Source organism: Pediculus humanus, genomic scaffold (assembly GCF_000006295.1).
Source record: "Pediculus humanus corporis 1103172107377 genomic scaffold, whole genome shotgun sequence".
Classification (NCBI taxonomy): domain Eukaryota; kingdom Metazoa; phylum Arthropoda; class Insecta; order Psocodea; family Pediculidae; genus Pediculus; species Pediculus humanus.
The window spans coordinates 8,111-29,681 of NW_002987005.1; the positions used below are offsets into that span (position 1 = coordinate 8,111).

General features: G+C 31.0%; 2 protein-coding genes across 2 annotated transcripts in view; one reads left to right on the plus strand and one right to left on the minus strand.

Annotated features, from left to right (window-relative positions):
* The window catches only part of Phum_PHUM023270 (uncharacterized protein), a gene marked incomplete at both ends in the record, with an annotated part of 3,659 nt that extends 1,238 nt beyond the window's left edge, over nucleotides 1-2,421 (plus strand). Inside the window, 7 exons of the mRNA XM_002422865.1 lie at nucleotides 107-262; nucleotides 352-825; nucleotides 926-1,187; nucleotides 1,377-1,579; nucleotides 1,663-1,935; nucleotides 2,010-2,219; nucleotides 2,323-2,421. Coding sequence (XP_002422910.1) covers nucleotides 107-262; nucleotides 352-825; nucleotides 926-1,187; nucleotides 1,377-1,579; nucleotides 1,663-1,935; nucleotides 2,010-2,219; nucleotides 2,323-2,421 — 1,677 coding nt within the window. The remainder of the gene's footprint in view (nucleotides 1-106; nucleotides 263-351; nucleotides 826-925; nucleotides 1,188-1,376; nucleotides 1,580-1,662; nucleotides 1,936-2,009; nucleotides 2,220-2,322) is intronic.
* Nucleotides 2,422-9,022: 6,601 nt separating this feature from the next.
* Phum_PHUM023280 (protein sidekick precursor, putative) lies at nucleotides 9,023-18,986 on the minus strand (the record flags this gene model as incomplete). Its single annotated transcript, XM_002422866.1, has 26 exons — nucleotides 9,023-9,567; nucleotides 9,728-9,890; nucleotides 9,973-10,130; nucleotides 10,525-10,789; nucleotides 10,873-11,226; nucleotides 11,302-11,541; nucleotides 11,623-11,819; nucleotides 11,892-12,088; nucleotides 12,162-12,558; nucleotides 12,635-13,166; nucleotides 13,260-13,555; nucleotides 13,632-13,800; nucleotides 13,883-14,079; nucleotides 14,166-14,504; nucleotides 14,581-14,859; nucleotides 14,930-15,411; nucleotides 15,510-15,636; nucleotides 15,855-16,010; nucleotides 16,256-16,375; nucleotides 16,775-17,059; nucleotides 17,144-17,293; nucleotides 17,469-17,602; nucleotides 17,677-17,893; nucleotides 17,979-18,155; nucleotides 18,325-18,420; nucleotides 18,971-18,986. The coding sequence occupies 26 exons, from the start codon at nucleotides 18,984-18,986 to the stop codon at nucleotides 9,023-9,025; spliced, it is 6,288 nt and encodes a 2,095-aa protein (XP_002422911.1).
* Nucleotides 18,987-21,571: the final 2,585 nt, after the last annotated feature.

Here is a 21,571-nt window from a genome sequence, read left to right on the forward strand (position 1 = left end):
TTTTTTTTTATTAAGGTTGAAAAGGTTTATTGTAAGGTTTATTACATATATGTTGGATTTTTTTCGTTCGCTCAATTTGCATGTAATTTTTTTTTTACTTTTTTAGCAAATGGAAAGGTTTAAAATAGTTGAAAGAGAGACAAAAACAAAGGCTTATTCAAAAGAAGGTTTAGGAGCTGCTCAGAAATTAGATCCAGCACAAAAAGAAAGGGATGATATTAGAGAATGGCTGGTGTCATCGATAGATTCTTTGAATTATCAGGTAAGTCTTCGAAAGAAGAAGAAAGAAAGAAAGAAAAAGGAATAAGGAAAAAATTACATGATTAATGTTTTTTTTTTTTTTTGTTTTAGGTGGATCAGTTTGAATCAGAAATTGAATCTTTAGTAGCAGGGAAAAAGAAAAGGTTAGATAAAGAAAAACAAGATAGAATGGACGAGTTAAGGGGTAAACTGGAAAAGCATCGGTATCATATAAGAAAGTTAGAAACTCTTTTAAGAATGCTTCATAATATGTCAGTAGAAGTAAACAAGATTAAGGATATAAAAGATGATGTAGAATATTACATAGATTCATCGGAAGAGCCTGATTTCAAAGAAAATGAATTTATTTACGACGATATCATTGGGCTAGATGAAGTAGAATTGTCCGGAGCGGCACTTGCTGGATCCGCTGATAGCAATGATACTGGTGGTACGCCAACGTCCACGGTTTCAGATCCTTCACCTGCCCCGTCACCCCCTGCTCCGCCTCCGTTGCTCCATAACCATTCCAGTGACAGTTCCAACGATGATAAAAAGAAAAAGGACGAAGTTACACCTGCCAAGGTAAGTTTTTTACTATTATTAATATTATGATTATTGTTACAAATGACAATTGTACCTTTTGAATTTGAATAATTATAATATATAAAATTATCGTTTTTAGGTTTTAAAACCTACAGCTTTAAGAGCGGTTATTAATAACTCGGTGACAACTTTAGGAAAACCAGTATCAAGTTCAACGCCTACAAAGTTTTCCGCAACACCAAACAATAGTAGTCCGTCTTCAGGTTTAAATCACATTTCAACAGGGAATTTTGCTGCTGTTGCTGCCGCAAACAATAACAACAACAACAACAACAACAATAATAACAATAATAATAATAATAATAATAATAACAATAGTAATAGTAATGTGAAATCTACATGTACGTCGATTTTTATATTTCTTTTTTTTTTTTTTCTTTTTTCTTTTTTGGCGGTTTAAATTAAATAAATTTTTTTTTTTTGTTATTATTTATTAGCACACAGCACGGAAAATGGAACCCTACCGTCTATGAATATGCCACCGTCATTATTACAAATGTCAATGCAACATCCTTCTTTGCCGTCTGCAGCGCACGCTCCGTCAAATACTTCTCAACAAGCTACTACTACTACTAATTTAGTAAACAATACAACAGATCATCATAACAATACTACCACCAATTCTTCGCCGGCTAGCTCTGTTTCGAGCAGAACAAGTCCACTTCCTCCAGCTCCGAGCCCTCAGCCTTCCATACCTCAAGTAACGCAACTTAACGGACCTTTGCCCAATAAAGTAAAAATTCAAGTTTTTTTTACACACATTTTTATTTTCGATTGAAAAGATTAAATTAAAAAAATTTTTTTTTTTTTTCTTAGTTGGTTGCTGAAGGTATGTCTTCGTTAAAATTAATGGCCCAACAAGCAGTAGAGAAATCAGGTATTGAATTGCCTCAGGAAACTTCGGATGCACACATACCGCCCTTGCTTGGAGTTGCACCTCTCGGTCCGGCTCCCCTTTTAAAAGAACATCAATTTCAATTTCAAATGTTAGAAGCCGGATTTTACCATATGCCTCTTCCGTCTGATACAGAAAGAACGAGGCAATATCTTCCTCGCAATCCCATTCAGACACCTAGTTATTACAGTCAAGTACGTAAATGTTAAAATATTTTATACCCTTAGCAGACGACATTTCCATTAACCATATTATTGTTCATTTACAGACTCCACTTCCTCATTCGGATACCGTGGAATTCTTCCAAAGGTTGTCGACGGAAACTCTCTTTTTTATATTTTACTATATGGAAGGTACAAAAGCGCAATACCTTTCTGCAAAAGCGCTGAAAAAGCAGAGTTGGAGGTTTCATACAAAATACATGATGTGGTTTCAAAGACACGAAGAACCGAAAATAATTAATGAAGAATACGAGCAGGTACTACTTTTATCATCATCATCATCATCACGAGTAGAAAAAAATTTTTTTTTTTTTCCCCCTAAATTTACTAAGATTTTTTTTTTTTTTACGATTTTCACAGGGCACTTATATTTACTTCGACTACGAAAAATGGGGCCAGAAAAAAAAGGAAGGCTTCACTTTCGAATACAAATACTTGGAAGATAGGGACCTGAACTGATCCTTAAGAACGTCTCTTGCGTTTCCTAACATGCGAAAGCACCCTTAAAAAAAAAAAAAAAAAAAAAAAAAAAAAGTGATATTATATATATATATAGACAATTTTTTTTTTTTTTCTATATTCTTTTAATTGGAGAGGCGCTCTCCCTCAAGAAAATAAAAAAAAAAAAAAAAAAAGTATATAAGGCCATGTGTGATGGATGATGATGATGATGTGGCAGCGTGGAAAGGTTGTCCTTTGTCTAACGTCAGTCAGTCAGTCAGTCAGCTCAACTCAACGAATCCCAAGAAAGAATGAATAAAAAATAAATAAAAAAAATAAATAAATAAATAAATAAAAATTGTTTTCAATTTTTTTTTTTTTTTTTTTCTGTTTTGTTTTTTTTTTTTTTTATATAGTGCCGTTTGTGAAGTTAAAATAAGAGAGAGAGAAAAAAGAAAAGAAAAGAAAAAGAAAAAAGTGTTTTAATTTTTAAAAGATAGACCAGTGAAAACATGTATAATAATAATAATAATATTTGAACTGTCAAAACAAAAAAAAAAAATTTTTAATTTTTAAAAATTTAGGTAATTTTTTTTTTATGTGTAACTATAGTATATATACGTGGCAATAGAAATTGATTCCATATATTTTCGTCTTTCGGTGGGGTCAATATTTTTTCAACACAAAAAAGCAAAAACAAAAAATTTAAATAATTCGAACAAATTAAATTGCATATTAAAAGGGGTTGAAAAAGAAAAATAATAATAATAATAATAATAATCTGAATTTGAACAACAACAACAAATTTAATAATTTTTTGTTGTGGTTTATTATTATTATTCGAGAAAATAAAGTGCTTGCTATATATTTTTTTTTTCTGAAGAACAGTATTTCTAAACATGTTAATGAAAGAAAATGAAAGAAAAGAAAAGAAAAAAAAGAAAAAGAAGAAAACAAAACAAAACAAAAAAAAATAACGACTCGTAGACTGACAAAGTAAAAAAAAAAAAAAAAAAAAAAAAAATCGATAGCGTTCCTCCTCAAACAAAACAAACAATTATTTAAAATTCTGTAATTTGATTCAATACAATTCAGATATCGTGAAAGCCTTATTATTATTATTATTATTATTATTATTATTATTATTATTATTATTATTATTATTAATACGTTTTAAATTATTATTAGTTAAATATTAAAAAAACTTACCGATGAATAATATCGATCACACGTGGCAAATTTAAATTTAAATTAATTGGTACAACGATGTGTAATAATAATAGTAATAATTTTATATTAATAAAATTATTATATAATATAATATAAAAAAAAATTGTATATATGTGTATTTGATTATTGCATTTATATATATAAATATATATATACATATTTTTTTTTTATAGTATATGAAAATTTGACCATTATTAAAAATAGCAGTCAAAAAAGAAAAAAATAATAATCATAATTTTTATAAAATAAATAATATAAATAATAAGTAGTAGTATTATTATTTTTCAAATTTGAATGATTTTTTTTTTTTTTAATTAAATGAAATAATTGATTGGGGTGGGGTGGGGGGGGAAAATATTAAATAGTATTAATAAGTATTTATAATAATATTTAAATAATAATAATTTTTGTAATCGGTCGGTATTTTTATAAAATGTTTTTAAACATTGGATTTGCCACGTGTGAAACAAACAAACAAACAAACAATGGGAATTTTTTTTTTCTTTTTAAATTTATACGGTAAAACAAACAAACAAACAAACAAAAAAAAAAAAAACTTACCTAAATTGCATCATCACCACGATATTGTTTTTTCTTTTTTCTAATTTATTTTAATTTATTTTAAATTTTTTTTTTTTTTTTGTTTTCAGGTCCTGCCGCTTTTTTGCATTTATACCTTTTTTTGTTTTTTTTTTCTTAACATTTCCCTTTTGATTTTAACGGGTTAGACGAAGCGCCAAAAACAACAAAAACTGAAAAAAAAAAAAAATTATTATTAAATTGCATTTTATTACATTTATCGTACCTGATGCCTTTTTTTTTTTTTTTAAATTTAATTAAATTACAATAAAAATAATGTATTAATAAAAAAATTTGCATCATTTTAACAAAAAAAATAATTTAAAATTAATTAACAATAATAATAATAATTTTGCATTATAATTTTTTTTTTTATTATGATCTCAAAATTTTATTTTAACATTTTAAAAAAAAAAAAAAAATAAATACATGTATTATGTAAATTTTTTTTTTTTCAAAAATTGTTGTTAAATGTATTGTTAAAATAAAATTTAAATAGAAAATAAAACAACAGCAACAGCAACAAAGGTACATAAGAGTGCAATAAATAGGGAGAAAAAGGAAAAGTTTTCATAAGAACTCCATGTTACCTTTTTTTTTTTAAATATTTGTAATAATAATTATAATAATAATAATAATAGTTTAATCTAGTCCGGCCTGTTACTTGTTAAAAGAGGAAAAAAAAAAAAAATTTATATAATTAAAAAATAATTTTTTTTTTGTTTACTTTTTGCCACGTGATCATGAACACAAAAAGTATTAAAATAATTCATTATTATTTTCTTTTTTTATTTTTTCTAAAAGTTTTCTTTACATTTTTTTTTTTTAAATCGTACATGTTTTGTTTTTTGTTTGCAACCCCTAACTTTCACCCCCCCCACTCTATCTTCTCTCCGAAAAAAAAAACACTTTTTTAATAATAAAAATGTTTGTCATGTTATTGTTGTGGTCTGTCTATCACATTGTTGGCAATATCAACAATAATAATAATAAAAACTTTTTTTTTTTTTTTCCTCGTGTCAATTGTAATAATAATAATAATAATATATGTAAACATATTTTTTTTTTCTATGAACAACAAATGCGGCTTGTGTAAAAAGTTAAAAAAAAAAAAAAAGAAAAACAAATTTCAAACATAAATTTTTTTTTTTTTTTTTTAGCCGAAGACAAAAAAATTATTGTTAAAACTTTTTTTTTTTGGTTTTGTTTTTTTGTTTAAAAACAAATAGTGATAAGTGATTGATTATTGATTGATTTATTAATGATTGATTGTATTTTTGAACTGATTTTGACAAAGGATAGTCCACCACTATAATAATAATAAAAAATAAAATGAATTTTGTCAAAAAAATAAAAATAAAAAAAATTAAAAATTATTATGATTTATTATTATTATTATCGATTTTTTTCCTTCTCTTTTTTTTTAACATTAATTAAATGATTCGAATTTAAACGAGAATAGGATGATGATGATGATGATGATGGTGGTGAGGTGACGATTAACGAAAAAAAAAATAAATTTTTTACTGCATGGGCAAAAGTATGATAATCTTCATCGTTTTTAATTATATTCGATGGCCGCCATATTGAAAATTTATTAAATTATTTAAATATATAATCAATTGTTGTGAAAGCATAAATGTTAGCATACGTGTGTGTGTGTGTGTGTGCGTGCGTGTACGTGTCCTGCTACTTTTTACGTGACAAAGTTTTATTTAAAATAAAAATTACGTACTCATCATCATTTACTCTGGGAAATTTAAAAAAACCGTTAAAAAAATTTGAATCTCTAAATAACGAAAAAAATTTTTTTTATATATTTAATGAAATGAGCGCTAAAATTATACAACACCCACATGAAAATAAAAATTAATTAATTAAAATGAGAAAATATCCGGTCGAGTATAAAAAATGAATAAAATTTTATTATTTTTTTAAAAAAAATGAAGAAACCGATTCGAAAAAAACGATCGAATTCGATAAACAAACATGGCTGACGTGACAAAATCAGTTATTGAAATTATTGGCGCGTTTAGTAATAATAATAATAATAATAGGATTTTTTTTAATTTAAGCTTTTTTTAACGGTTTTAATTAATTTCACTTTTAAGGGAAATTTAAAAAAAAAGGAATGTTTTAACGGTGAAAAATTCCTTTTTTTAAAATTTTTCAACCTTAGCTATTGTAATAAACGGTTTTGGGAAGTTAAATAATAAAAAACGAAACGAATTTTTTTTTTTTTTTTTTAATTTTGACGAGATAACCGTTAAAAATTATTACTCGACGCCAACTTTTTTTTTATTTAAAACAGAACGGATCGGTATAAGATCGATTTACAGTTTACTGTGTAAAAAATTATTTAATTTAATATAGTAGCATAACAGGATAAAATTTCAATTTTTTAATAAGTGTTATTCTTATATTTCTATTTATTTAAAGATTTGAGAAGATCGTTCTGTTTTTATTTTCTCATTTTAACTTTAATTTATCATTTTATTTTTTTATTAATGCCTAGATTTCATTTTGAAAAGAATTTTTTCAAAGTTTGACACAATCAACGAAGAAAAATTTGAAATGGTAATCAAGTGGAATAAAAATTTTTTTACCTTTATATTATTGCCTTGAATTTTTCTACTTATTAAGTTTAATTACATGCTCTTGTTAAAAATGTTTCAAAATAAAACATTTTCAATCACCATTTGATTATTTTTATAATAAATAATTAATTTTTTTTCATTTTTGAAAAAATGTTCAACTGATCGTCAAACGAATTCTTTTTCACAAATGAACTCTAGCGACACCTATGAACACAAATGTGAACTATATTTTTCATCTTAAATAATTAAATTTTAATTATAAATTCATTTTAATAAATTATTTAATTAAATTTAAAATCAAAAATTAATTTATTTATTATTTAAAATCATTTAAAATCGTCTCGGTTGTCGTTTTCATTTTAAAATCACGTGTTAAAAATAATAAATGAGTTACTTTTATTGACACTAGATGTCAGGACTATCGATTTAGTTCGAGAAAACGCGCAAAATAACGGTCAACAAGTTTTTAAGAAAATGGTGTATTTAATATTTAATTTTTTTTTTTGTGCAAATTCAGTGAAAAATCCAATTTAAAATAGTTTTTGACAAGTAATTCAATTCGATAAATAATTTTTGAACGAAAGTAAGAAAGAAAATCATTTAGAAACGAATTTATAATATATTTTTTGGAGTTATTTCATCGAGGAGGGGTAAGTGAGGATTTTTAACGGTTTTTTCTTTATTCATTAAAACTTATTTTTAAAAAAAAAGTAAATTTATTCAGTAAATTTATACTATTTATTATAAAAGTCTTACTTTTATAGTAGTTTACAAAGTTCATTAAAATTTTTAATTATTTCTTTGGTTACTACATTATAAAAATTATTATTATTATTATTCAATAAGAATTTTTCATTTTTTTTTTTCAAACTAAAAAATGGCAAATAATAATAAAAAAATATATAAATTTACAATTATTATTAATTAGTCAATTTCAAAGTGACTATAATAGTGATGCTTTACGTATTTTTTAGTTCTTTCTTCAATTTTTTAACAAAAATCCCAAGGCACAATATTACATACACATATATATAGTCATTAATAATGATGATTTAACACGTTGTATAATTAAAGCCGGATTATTTTTATTAATTAATAATGATAATAATAATAATAAGAATGTTACAAAGAGATCATATTAAATTTTATATGGAATCATCATTCATTTTCAATTCTATAATAATAATAACCCATAATCAGGGTCACAATAATAATAATAAATTTTTTGTCATATTAAATTAAGAGAAAATAATAATAATAATTAATAACCGACTTTGGGGGGAGGGGGGCGGCAGTATTTGTGAGAAAACAAACTTTCTTAATTTTTCACACCTTTGAGAAAAACAAAAATTACACTTAAACTAAACAGTCAATTACTGTTATGATTATCTATAATGAAATTATATTTACAATTTTCTTTTCCCCCCCCCCCCATTTTTACGTGCCACAAACGTGTTATCACTTGTAAAATAAATTAAGTACAAAAGTACTTAAAATGAACTTTTTAATTATTATAAAAAGTATATAAAAAAAAAATAAATGCGTAACGCAGTCACAATTTGTTCGTTATGCTTATCATTATTATTTTTCTATTAAAAAAAAAAATAAATAAATTATGGCCAATAAGCCAATTAAAATAATAATAATAATAATAATAATTTTTTTCATTTTTTGTTCTTAACTTACGCATATTTAATTAATTAAGTAAAAGGAAAAGTCTTTTTTTTTCGTCACGTGATTTGTTTTTTTTATATAATCATGTGATATTTATGAACACATTTTCATTGAAATTAATGCCAATACTTGATGGGGAAGGGGGGGAATTTTGCAATAATAATTTTAAAGGCACTCAAATTTTCTCATTACGTTCGCGTTTAATAATAATAATAATAATAGTAAAAAGTACTACTGCTCGTATCTAATATTCTTATGAGTGAAATAATATTTAAAAAAAATTTCTTCTTATTCTTCTTGTTGTTTTTCATACATAGTATGTACGTGATAAAAGTACCGAAAGGTTGAAGGTAAAATAGCATTTCCGCTTTTTAAAATAAACCTTTCGATACGTTACTTAAAATCTAATCAAAATAAAATAATATAAAAAACAGACTATGCATTCAAATTTAAAGAACACTTATAAGGGGGAGAATACAAGGAAGGAGGACTATACAATCCTTGCTCAATGTTTGAATAAAAAAAAAAATTCAATTGGACTATATGAACGAAGAAAATCCGGGTAATGGAGCACGTGATCTCGCCATGTTGTTCATTATTATTTGACCACCGTTTAAACTCACGACAGCGCTTCCCTCAGGTTCCGAATCCGTATAACTCGAATAATTACGAACGGGTTTCTGTCTTTTCCACGATTGTCTCAGGGAATCGTTCACGTTCGCGTAGTGATTGACGAAAGAATGAGGATCCGAACGAACGCTTTCATTTTCCGTATCCGATTGAGAGTCGGTCGAACTCAATTCCGAGGGTTTTTCCGTCACGCTGCTGTCGTCGGGATTTTCATCGTATCCCTTGAGACTTTCCTCGTCGGAATGATACGCGACCGAGGCGGGAGACGGACGGGGAGGAGATTTTCCGACCATGACTTGCGGCGGTCCCAACATGGATTTCCTCGCTAACGTTCCACGCTTACCGAGAGTTCCAACGTTTCCGGTGTGTCTCGTCCTGTAAAGTTCCGCCGCCAACTCTTGTCTGTCGTCCATATCCATGGCCATGGATTCTTCTAGAGTTTTCTGAGCTTCTTCTGCAAAAACAATTGCACGTTAAAAAATTCTTATTCATCTTAAAAAAAAAAAATTGTTTACAAATTAGCCATGGAAAAAAAATTCAAAACAACATTAAAGACAAACTTCTAAGAAGAATAAACACGAATAAAACCTGGAACCGAGACGTACCGTACTCACGTTTATATTTGTACGTTTTACTTTTCACACAGAGAACAGCTATGACCATTATGATGATAATAATGGAAGAGGCTGCCAATGCAACCATGAACCAAGTCTGACGGTAAAAAGGTTTCTGTTGCAAATAACCGTATTCGAGGTACAATTTGGACGGAGTTAAAATCTAAAAAGAAAATTTTCAGTAAACAGGAGAATAATGATTATTGACAAAAGCAACATTTTGATATTTTCATTTATGTACTCACCACATCATCGGAATAAGCCGGATAACTGATTCCGTATTTATTATACGATATGACTCTGAAATTGTACGAAGTGGACGGTAGGAGATTTTGATAGGAGATGGTGAAATCTTGGAGTGGACCGTTGTTCGTTCGCGTGACCGTTTGCCACCGAGTGTCATCTGCTGGAATTTTTTAAAAATAAAATGAAAATTTAAAAAAAAAAATGCGACGTTGCCCAGAGGTGGTTGTTAATTGACGCACAAGCAACAAAAACGAATTTTGGTGTGAATTAAATCATGGCAATCCCATTACAATGTGTTAAAATTTCCCCTCCCCTCCCCCCTCTTCTCAGTCCAAACATTAAAAACAATTAAAGCAAAGCATTCGTTATTACGTAAAAGTTAGCTTAGTTAGTTAGGTAAGATAAAACTTACAGGATTGCCAATCTTCACTGACTGCAAAAAAAAAAGAAAAAAAAAAGAAAAAACAAAGAAAAAGAAAAAAATGCTTAAATGAAAATTCCAACACCGAGTGTTCAGCGAAAAATATGAGTAGGAAAAGTTTTTTAATTACCTTTACGTTTACTTTGAATGTAATACCCCAATATGGGGCCTTTACCGGAGGGACCGTTGGCCCAGTGTAAATCTATGCTCGAAACCGTTTTACCCAGTTGCAAATCTTTCGGTTTTACCGGAGAACCTTCTTGAGGTCCCGTCGTGACGTTTCCCACCACAGGTGGTCCGTAGTCTAAAGTTTGTGCACGGACTGTAAACGTGTACGTGACTTCTTCTTCTAACGTTTGCACCGATAAGTTGGTATCGGTAACTTTTTGCTTAACCTAAATAAAAAATCCAACAAATTAATTATTTAATCTCAGATGCTTTTATTAAAAAAAAATTTTTTTTTTTTTTGTTGGCAAACCTGTTTGCTAAATTTGTCGTTTTGCTCTGCCGTTTCGTACGTAACAATGTAACCAATGATTTCTCCGTTTCTTTTTTTGGGAGGATTCCACGACACTCTCAAACTACTCATGGTTATTTCGGAAAATGCCAAATCTATGGGAGGTCCAGGCAATCCTTGTAAAGTTTTAACCGTTACGGGAGCCGATCTGGGTCCGTCTCCAGCAGGATTGAAAGCGAGCATTTGTATTCTGTACTCGGTAAATTTGTCTAAAAATACGAGACTGTGCGAATTGTAAGTGGCTGGAACGACTTCGATCTCTTCTTCAGTTTTCCTGTCTATTTCTTGGGGAGAGTTAGTGACGAGATAAAAAATCTACATTAAATAAAAAAACAATAAATTAGGTTACAAAACATTCGTCAACTTAACTTGGGTAAAAAATAAAAATACCTTATAGCCGAGGAGGTCTCCATTTTGTTGACTTTGTATGGGCGGAATCCATTTTAAGCGAACTTCAGTCGACGAAACAGGTTCGCATTCTAAATTTCGCGGCTCGCCGGTGGGAACGGCTTCACCCACATAAACCGTTACAGGAGGACTCGGCGGTCCATCTCCTTGAGAATTGAAAGGCACGACGATAATTTCGTAGTTTTTGTCTCTCGTCAAATCAGTAAGAACTACTTTATCGTTCTGCAATCAAAACATTTTATACATAATTAAAATATATTTATGGAAACATCATCGAAGATAAAAATTCTCAGTTTGTTATACCTTTATACCGAGGATGTCCTCCTTTGGAGTAGCTTTTAAAGCAGTTAAAAAATCAGATTCGGGCTGGTATATGATTCTATAGCCACCAGTCTCTTCATCTCCACTCCAATACATTTCTTCGATCGGAGTCCAATGAACGCGGACACTGGTGGTTGTGATTGGGACGACTCTCAAATTACTGATACCTTTACTTGGAGCTAAAAATATTTTTCTTTTTAACGTAAAACTTTCGAGGAAGTATATTAGCATACGTTTGAAATTTATCTCACCTGCGGGCAACGTTCTTATTTCGGTTGATTCAGGACTCCATCCGCTCGGTCCAATATCGTTCGTTGCTTGAATTCTAAATCTGTACGTCGTGAACGGTTTTAAACCGACGACCGTGTAAGAAGTGAATTGTGGATCTACTCTTTCCGGCACTGTTAACCAAGGACCGTTACCTTCCATTTGCTGAACAGTATAGTACCTAATAATTGAATATAAATTGAAAACGTTTTAGCGATGAGCTTATCTTAAAGGATTCAAAATTGAAAATTTACCTTAACGGAGCAAATCCATCACGTCCAGGAGTCCAACTAAAGGTGAGAGTTTCACTTTGTACTTGACTTCTACTGATTTGCGGCATGGATGGCGGTTGTGGCGTTTCTCTATTATTAGTCGTAAAAACTAGAGCGTACGCGGTTTTACCCCAGCCCAACCTGGTTTGAGCAGCTACGGAAAACAAATAATACTGTTCCGCATCTAGACCGGTGGCCGTAAATGTTCTTCGTGACGGTGGGAATTCCCGTGAAAAATTATTATTCGTGAATGAATCCAAATGATAATTGATTCGGTACGCTAATATTTCGCCATTTCGATCGTAGGGCTCATCCCATATTATTCTAGCAGTTGTAAACGACACGTCGGGAAATGATACATTCGATGGCGGTCCAGGAACTGTACAAAAACAAAATAAAAACAATAAGAAAAATTTCACTTTCGACTTTTAAATGTACGATAAAAAATTACGTACCATCTTCAAAAGTTTGTACTCTAAGAGGAGGCGTACTCAGAGTGCCATCTCCTAATCTGGTATAAGCCATCACTTGAACGTGGTATACCACAAATTTTTTCAATTCCGTAAGAGTGGTTGTGAACGTTGAATTGCTTGGTATGTTTTTAAAAAGAAACGGCGCTCGAGCGTTTGCAGCATAGTAAACTTTAAATCCTTCGATGATACCATTTTGATGTTCTTTAGGAACTTCTCCCCACTTGACGACAATCGTAGTCGATGACGTAGCGTTAGCTTCAACATTCATAGGACCAAACGATGGCACAGATTCCCTCGTACGCTCGATAGCCGGCGGACTACGCTCGGAATTTCCAACGTCATTAAAAGAAGACATTGTTATTTCGTACAGAGCAAATTCTTCCAAATGCTCTAATATGTGAGAATTTGCCGTGTGATCTTCAATAATGACACTTCTCTGATTCGATGAATTAATTTCGGTGAAAGTAATATTGTAACCCCGAGGATTTCCGAACCATTCAATTTGTTGAAGTGGCTGAAAAAAAAAAAAAAAAAATTTATAATAATAGTTAAGAATGATACACCGACATAAATACGGAAATTATTTTTCAACTTTAGGGATTCTTACAATCCATCTAACTCTTAATTCCGTGGCACTCATCGCCCTCACTGTTACATTTCGCGGTGGATGAGCTGGAGGTGCTTGTATCGTTTGAAATTCTTTAGTGGGTTCCGACGGTTCAGACGTACCGACGACATTTTTCGCTATAAGTCTTAGTCTATAAGTTGTGAAAGGAACAAGATCAGTCACGGTGATGGTACTTGCGTCGGGATCGGAAACTTCGAAAACGTTGAACCAAGATAAATTTCTTGCTGTTTGACCTTCTACAATCCACTTGGTAATCGAAGAATTTCCATCGAAGCCTAAAAAAAAAAAAATTCTATGCTCAGCCTGTATTCTACATGAAATATTCGTTTTTTGTAAAACACGGTAAACTACCGGGAGTGAACTGAAGAACGACGGAAAACGCTTCAATATTGGTCACGGCTAAACGTGTCGGAGGAGTTGGAAGAACGGGTTCGACACCCGATTGTATTGTTGCGACTTTAGAAGGTCCCGATCCGACGGATGTCCAAGCAGAAACTTCAAACCTGTAATGCGTGGTGGCCTAAAAAAAAAAAATTTTAAATCATTCAGTCAATATTTACACAAAATTATCCTAATTAATTTTTTTTTTAAATGATGCTCACTTGTAAATGCTCCACTCGAACGCTGTGGGTTTCGGATGAAAAATTTAAAACCTTGGTTGTTTCAGGTTTATCTTTTATCATGTAAATTAAATTGAAACCACGGAGGATACCATTACTTTTACTTGGAGGAGACCAAACCACTCGTACGGAACGATCGCTTATATCATTAAATTGTAAACTTGACACTTCTTCGGGCACTAAACATAATAATTGAGATGCTTTTTGAAGAATTGCAAAAATCCAGGGGGAAAAAAAAAAATGTAAAATCAAAATAATCAATTACCATCCTCTTTAGTTTTTATGTACACGGGAGTGCTTTTTTTCCCATCCCCGGGATCCGTAAAACACAGGACCGTAATGTTGTATTCCGTAAATTTTTCTAAACCGTTCATTATAGCATTTTGTTCGGCCAAAGGATCAAACAGGCTCGGAGGTACCGTCATGGATTTATATTCAACCGAATCTTTCCAAGCTTGCAATTTGTATCCTTGATTGATTCCATTTATTTTTTGCGGATTAGGAGGTTTCCACCAAACTTTGATGGCAGTGGAATTAACGGCCACGACGCGAACTTGTGCAGGAGGTGCTTCGGGAATTCCTTCTCGTGTTTTTATTTTAATACCTGAAAAAAAACCTCTTTTTAATTATGTTCTCGAAATTCGAATGAAAGTTGATTCATGAAAGAAGAAATGTCGTACCGTCGGTAAATATTCCAACTCCTTTATTATTGTAAGCAGCTATTTGAACGACGTAATCTTTCCACGTAATCAAATCAGGTATAAGGTAATTTTTTTGAGCTTCATTTGTTATATTTCTCACGGTCCACGGGCTCTCGTTGTAACCGAATAATCGAAAACGAATGATGTAACCTAATATGTGACCGTTACGATGTTCTTCGAGGGGAGGCTGCCATTGTACGATAATTTCCGAAGAAGATCTCGCAGAGCCGACGAACCCCAAAGGAGGACCCGATGGCGCTGGAATTCAAATTCAAATTTAAACATAAAGTAAAATTAAAATAAAAAGTACAAAAAGTTAATTTAATACCTTCTTGCGGAAGAATTACGAGATTACTGGGTTCTGAGGGAGAACCTTCGCCAACGCTATTAACCGCAGACACGCGGAAATGGTAGGATGATGCCGCTTTTAAATTTGTCAGCAAAACCCATTTTTGGTCTGCAGACACGTTACTCAGTTCCGTGACCCAATTCATGAAAATTTCCGAACCCAAATCGGAAACTTCTCTCTTTTGGATAATGTATTTAACTATAGCACTGTTACCGTCGAAACCTGGAGTCCAGCTAACGTTTACCGCTCTTTGAGATACCGACGGAAACCGTTCGGCTTTTACATTGAGAGGAGCAAAGGGCAATTCAATAACGTTTAATTTTCCGTTTCTAGTCTCGTTACCGCCGGGCGACCGCAAAGAACAAGAATATTCTCCGACGTCGGAAGCACGAACAGCTTGAATTTCAAGTGTGCCATCTGGATGAGTGAATATTCGAGAACTGCTCCCTTCGACAATTTTTCTAGCAAAAACAATAATAATCATAATATTTTTAATAAAAAAAAAAAAAAAAAACGAAACCAAATTTTAACCGACGAGAAATTCATTAAAATAACTTACTCCTCGTTGTGATACCACGTTATGTTGTAAGGCACGGAAGGATCTCCGGATACTTTACATTGAAGAGTAGCCGTGTGACCAAGAAGTACTCTGGTATCCACGGGAGGTTGAATTATTTGTGTTCTGACTGTAAATTATTAAATTTTTAATGTCACCGCACAAAATAATTCGTAACGTTTATAAAAAACCTTAAAAAATTTACAACACATTTAAAAGCTCAGCAAGTGAATTATTTTTAATAGGCAACATATACATTTGTGTGAAAAATTCACTGCGCCAACGTATAAGAAGATATGGGGGTGGGTGGGGGGGGGGAATTTCGAAATATATACAAAAAAAACTTACCTAGAATTCCCAAATAAGCGGAAGCTTGAACTGAACCTGCTTCGTTCATACGAACGCACGTATATTTTCCAGCATCGAATTCTCTCGTATCGGCTATTAAAAGATCTCCAGATTCTAATATTTGTATTCGACCGGATGGTTCGACTTGATCTAAATCTATAATTTAATACCATTTCCAAGAAATCAAGGTTCCATTTCGATAACACATTGAACGGTTTTAAAAGTGAAAAAGCTCTCGATTAGAAAAAAAAAAAAAAAAGGAAGCACGCTTGCAAGCAAACTTTTTAAGTGCTAAATTACAATAAGCTTAATAAAGTGATTGACTTATTATTATTATTATTATTATTATTATTTCGACTCGATGGTAAATACAACGCTGGAAAATTTGTAACGCAACTCACCCCTGTAATACCACGTAACGTTCGGAGTTGGAGCTCCGACGGCACCGCAAGACATGATGGCATCTTTTCCATCCAATATTGTTACGTTTACCGGAGGATTTTCCATGACAGGAGCAGCAGCTTTAAAAAAAAAAAAACAATAAATGAAGCACGCAAAAAAAAAAACTTTTTTTTTTGTAAAATAAAGCGTTAAAAAGCGTTTGAAAACAAAAAACAAATTGATTGCAAATTGATTGATGGGAAACACGCTAAAAAATTTTAAATCTCTAACACTTGTGATAAAAACACGTGCTTAAAAACAAATATTATTATTATTATCATAAGTCTTACAATCGTGACTTCTTAGAAGTTTCATAACGTAAACGTTTTTACGAGGAACAATTGCATATTTTCTCAAACCACGCGTCTTTCTTAAAACATCTAATTTGAAAATAACAATAATAATAAAATATATAACTATACTTTGTCATCATGGAAAATTTGACAAAAAAAAAAATAAAATAATTAATAAAAACTCACTTTTTACTTTTAACCACGTGTACGCGGAATCTTCTCCAGCTTCGTTCGATGCGAGACATTGAAACATTCCCGTATCTTCCATTCTCAACTTTTTAATGAGCAAAGAACCATCTTCTTGAAGAGTGTACTGCTGACCACCGTTGGGGAGAATATTTAATTTTTCCGAATTTCTATACCACGTTATTTTAGGTACGGGTATGCCAACGGCTTCGCACGGTAGCGTGATGGGCGATCCGTATTCTCCGAGTGTTTCCGTTTTCATATTCGAAGCAAAAGAAGGTTTTTCTAATTTAGAAAAAAAAAATGGCAATTACACCGCGTTGTTCGTCGTGATTGATTATCTTACGCACAACTTCGTTTTTTTCTTACCGTAAACAACGACGTTTGCGGAGGAGGTCACGGTTGGAAAACCTCCAGTTCTCAGCCGAACTTGGCATGTGTATTTTCCAGTGTGGGTTAAATTGACCGATAGTAAAGATAAGGTTTTGTTCCAAGGATCGGTAAACGTGTACGATATACCTGAATTTTCGATTAAAATGTTATCCTTAAGCCAAAGCGTTTCCAATTCGTGAAGAGGCCTTTAAAAAAATAAAAAAAATAAAATAATCAATCCTCGGTTCGATGAAATAAATTTTTATATATAATATTTACCTCGCATTGGCTATGCATTGTAATTCTTCGGGTATGGCTTGACCCTTAACAATAGTCAAATTTTGTGGTTTTATTATTATTTCCGGTGCTATTTCTCTATTATCATCTCCGGTCACTAAAAGTCTTATAAATCCACTCATTTCTTCTTTTCCCAATTGCGTATTCGTGACGTGAGCTCTAAAAAAAATCCACACACGTTAAACACACAAGTAAATAAAAAAAAATTTTTTTTTTTAATAATTTAATCTCACCGATAAGATTTTTGATCTTCCGAAGATGTTGAAAGTATGACGAGACGATGATCCGTAGTCACGGCAAATTTTCGATCGTAAGGCAAACTCCCGGAATCCGATTTCCATATGACAGAAGGTTGTGGATGACTTTCGATTTGTGGAAGATTCAAAATGGCTGCCTCGCCAGACTCGACGCTCATTGTTCTCTCCGTTAAATCTTCAAAACCTCCCATATCTGACGAATAATAATAATTATTATTATTATGATTTTAAAATTTATTTAATTTAAAAGTTCGAAAGGCTGCCATTTGAAATCTTACAGGCAACGCTGACGTCACTTTTTTGACTGAATATTGAACCGACGTCATTTTTCGCTATGCACTGATAACTTCCCGCATCTTCCCTTTTGATCCCGTGTATCCGGTAAAATAATTCCGATGAAAAATCACTTATGGACAAACCATCTTTGAGCCATTTGTATTCCGGTTGTGGAAAACCTGAAAGGGGGGGGGGGAGGAAAAGATGAGATTTTTATCAAAAAAGTTTTATTAAAAGAATCGACATGATTCCTGTTTTTTTTTTCTCTCTCTCTCTCTCTCTCGTAGAAAATAAATGTGATACATTAAACAGGACATGAATTAAAAAATTTATTTATGTAAATCTTACCACGAGCTTGACATTGTAAAATTTTTATCCTTCCCTCGGGAACTATGTTTCCAGAAAAAGAAGGCTGCGTTATAAATCTAGGAGCTTGAAGTTGATCTGAAAAAAAAAAAAAAAATTCGATTAATTATTTCGAGAGAGAAAATTTTTGTTTTTTGTGAGAAAGAAAGAAAATAAACTATGGAATTATTATTATTATTATTATTATTAATTATCATTATCATTACGCGCGTCGTAATTTAATTAATTTCATTATTAGCTGTCGTAGTTTTTTAATGTGAGAACATTTCCTTAGTACAAATATTCCCATGGCTTTTATAAATGTTAAGCATTTTTTTAAATTGTATAATTATTGGTTTAACAATCGTTTATAATTGAGAGAAACCCCTAAAACCCCCCCCCCACCGCAATTAAAAATTTTCAATAATTTTTTCCCCCTTTTAATTTTAAATACTACGATAATCCTAATTGGATTTAGAAACGGGGGGGAGAAGGAAATTTATGTAATCTTTGGCGAATTTTCCGAAAATTTTCCCAAAAGTAATTACTGCGTCGGAAAAACGCAACTTATATTTTTTTTTCTCGATATTCTCAAAAGCAATTAACAATTAAATAGGTGACGATAAACAAAATTTTTTTTTTTTTTAACATGCGTTATCACTCATATCACTATTTAATAATAATAATAATAATAATAATAATAATAATAATAATAATAATAATAATAATAATAATAATAATCTCATAACTTGATAAACAATTGGCATGTCCTAATAATTTCAAACTATGATGTAAAAACCGATTATCGACATCGTAATTATTAATTTACGTGTTTTTTCTTTTTTTTTTTTTTTTCTCGCGAGTTAACGACTAATAATAAAGTTTCGAAATTCGCAAGATTTCCCCCCTTCCCCCTCCCCCCGCTTTTTACAGATTAAAAAAAGAAAAAAAAAACCTATTTCTCATTATTTTTTTTTATCGAGTTTAATTATTAAAGTAAGAAAAGGTGAGAATGCAATTTTTTTTTTTTAATTAAGAGAGAGAGAGAGAGAGAGAGAGAGAGAGAGAGTGAAAAAAAAACAGTTTAAAAATAAAATAATAATAATGATTAAAAAAAAAACAGAAAAACATTCGAAAATAACGGTAAAAAAAAAAGCACGCGAGACACATGACAAAAATTTAGAGAGATTCCATCTCGTAAAATATATATATATATATATATATATATATATATATATATATATATAAACAATTGACAAAAATAAATCAAAAATTTTAAAATACCCGGTTTGGAAAAAAAAATAAGGTACATATATACCTATCATTTAACAAAAACCTGATTATGGTCACTCCACGAATGAATAAATAAAACTCGTTTTTTTTAAATGTTTCACGCTTAAAAAAAAAAAAAAAAAAAAAAATGGAGTCATTATTAAAAATCAAACAATAACCGTCGAAATTTAATAGTTTCCTTGCTAATTAACTTAACGTTACGCGCACACGCACACACACACACACACACACAACCATCCAACATTTATTAGAAAACATTAAGGAAATGTTCATCTCGACTAATTTAAGAAGAAGAAGGAAAAAAAAAAAAAACTAGCAGAAAACATTCATTACGGTTGTAGTACCCGTCAAAAATTACTCGCAATAAACAACAACAACAAGACAAATTTTCGAAGCGTTACATAGAGGCAGAAATATAATAATAATAAAAACTATAATGAAAATGTCGCTTATTATTATTATTATTATCGCAGTTAACGGAATCGATTCACGCAATGTTTGTTTGTGTTTATGACTTGTTGTTCGTTCTTTGCCTCTTACGAAATTAAACAAAATTACGAAATAATAATGCCATCAAATTATTACCATAGTTAGTTATAAAAAAAAAAAAAAACAATCTCATTGAAAATTTTCTACAATCACTACGTTTACTACGACTTTGTTGAAAATACAACAATTTAAAAACCATTTTCAGGTACGCCAACCTTCACACACGTACACACACACGTTTGCATCGTGTTTCCGGTTAAAACATACCATTCACACTAAGAAACAAGCTCTTTTTCGTTCGATATTATTTAAATCGCGTTTAAAGCTATTTACAAGAAAGGAAAAAAGGTTTTCGAAATCGATTTTGACAGTTTTGTACGTCAAAAGGTGTTGTTCGCTCGCAGAATTAAACGAATGATAATGATAATGACCGCACAGACGCGACGACAATCCTTAATTCACCGTGGTGAAAAGACATTAACGAAGTTAATTAAGAAAGAAAGGAAAAAAAACATCCTGTAGAAAAAAAAAACAGCTGCCACAGAAGAAACCGTAATAATAATAATAATAATAAGAAACATAATAAAGCGAAAAAGAGGGCAAATTTATAGGGGAGTGTTGTGATCCCAACGAAATCTGGCCAACAACGAGGGCATCTGTTTTAAAATTTATATTATTTATTTATTATGGATATTTATTTATTTGTTTATTCCAAATCAAATCTATCCGCTTGAGAAGTTTTAATGAGAGTATTTGTTTATTATTTATAAGCGTGACATAATTAACGCGGACATTATTTGTTTACTCAACATTCTGGAACACGTTCTTTCCATTAAACTGGAATAGCGAACAAAGACCGTATTCATCCCTTAAGAAGGAGATGATTGATTTATTGGTCACTTCAAGTGCAACAGATGCATCGATTGTTTTGGTCTTCATATAAATAGTGGGCCTCGGCACCACGTCTTCGTCTTTCGACATCCGTCCGTCAGTCAGAGTCTGCCTGGTTGTGTCTATCGCATAGCGTTGGGGACAGTCAGTGCATCTTAGGTTGGATTCAAGAGCATCATATTCTATTTCCGTTTACTTTACATTTAGTGTTTTTACTGATAAAGTAGTGTAACTAGTAGTATATTTGGTTAATATAATACATCAGGTAGAAATTGTCTACTTATTATATTAAATATCCGAATCAACTGCGAGCATACTACAAATCAGAAACACCGATCTCCTCGAAGAACGAGGTCCATAACATAAATTGGCGCAGTCGGTAGGATCACTTCTGGACACCAAGGAACCATTTGAATAGAATATTATTCGTTCTGCGGTGGTGAGTTTCAACTCTTTATCGGAGTCGAGGAGAAGAATTCAAGTAAGTGGAAATTTTAAGAATTGCTCATTAACATATCCATTATGCCTAAACCTGATGCACCTCCACAAAGTACTTCCCAAACGTTATCTCTGGAAT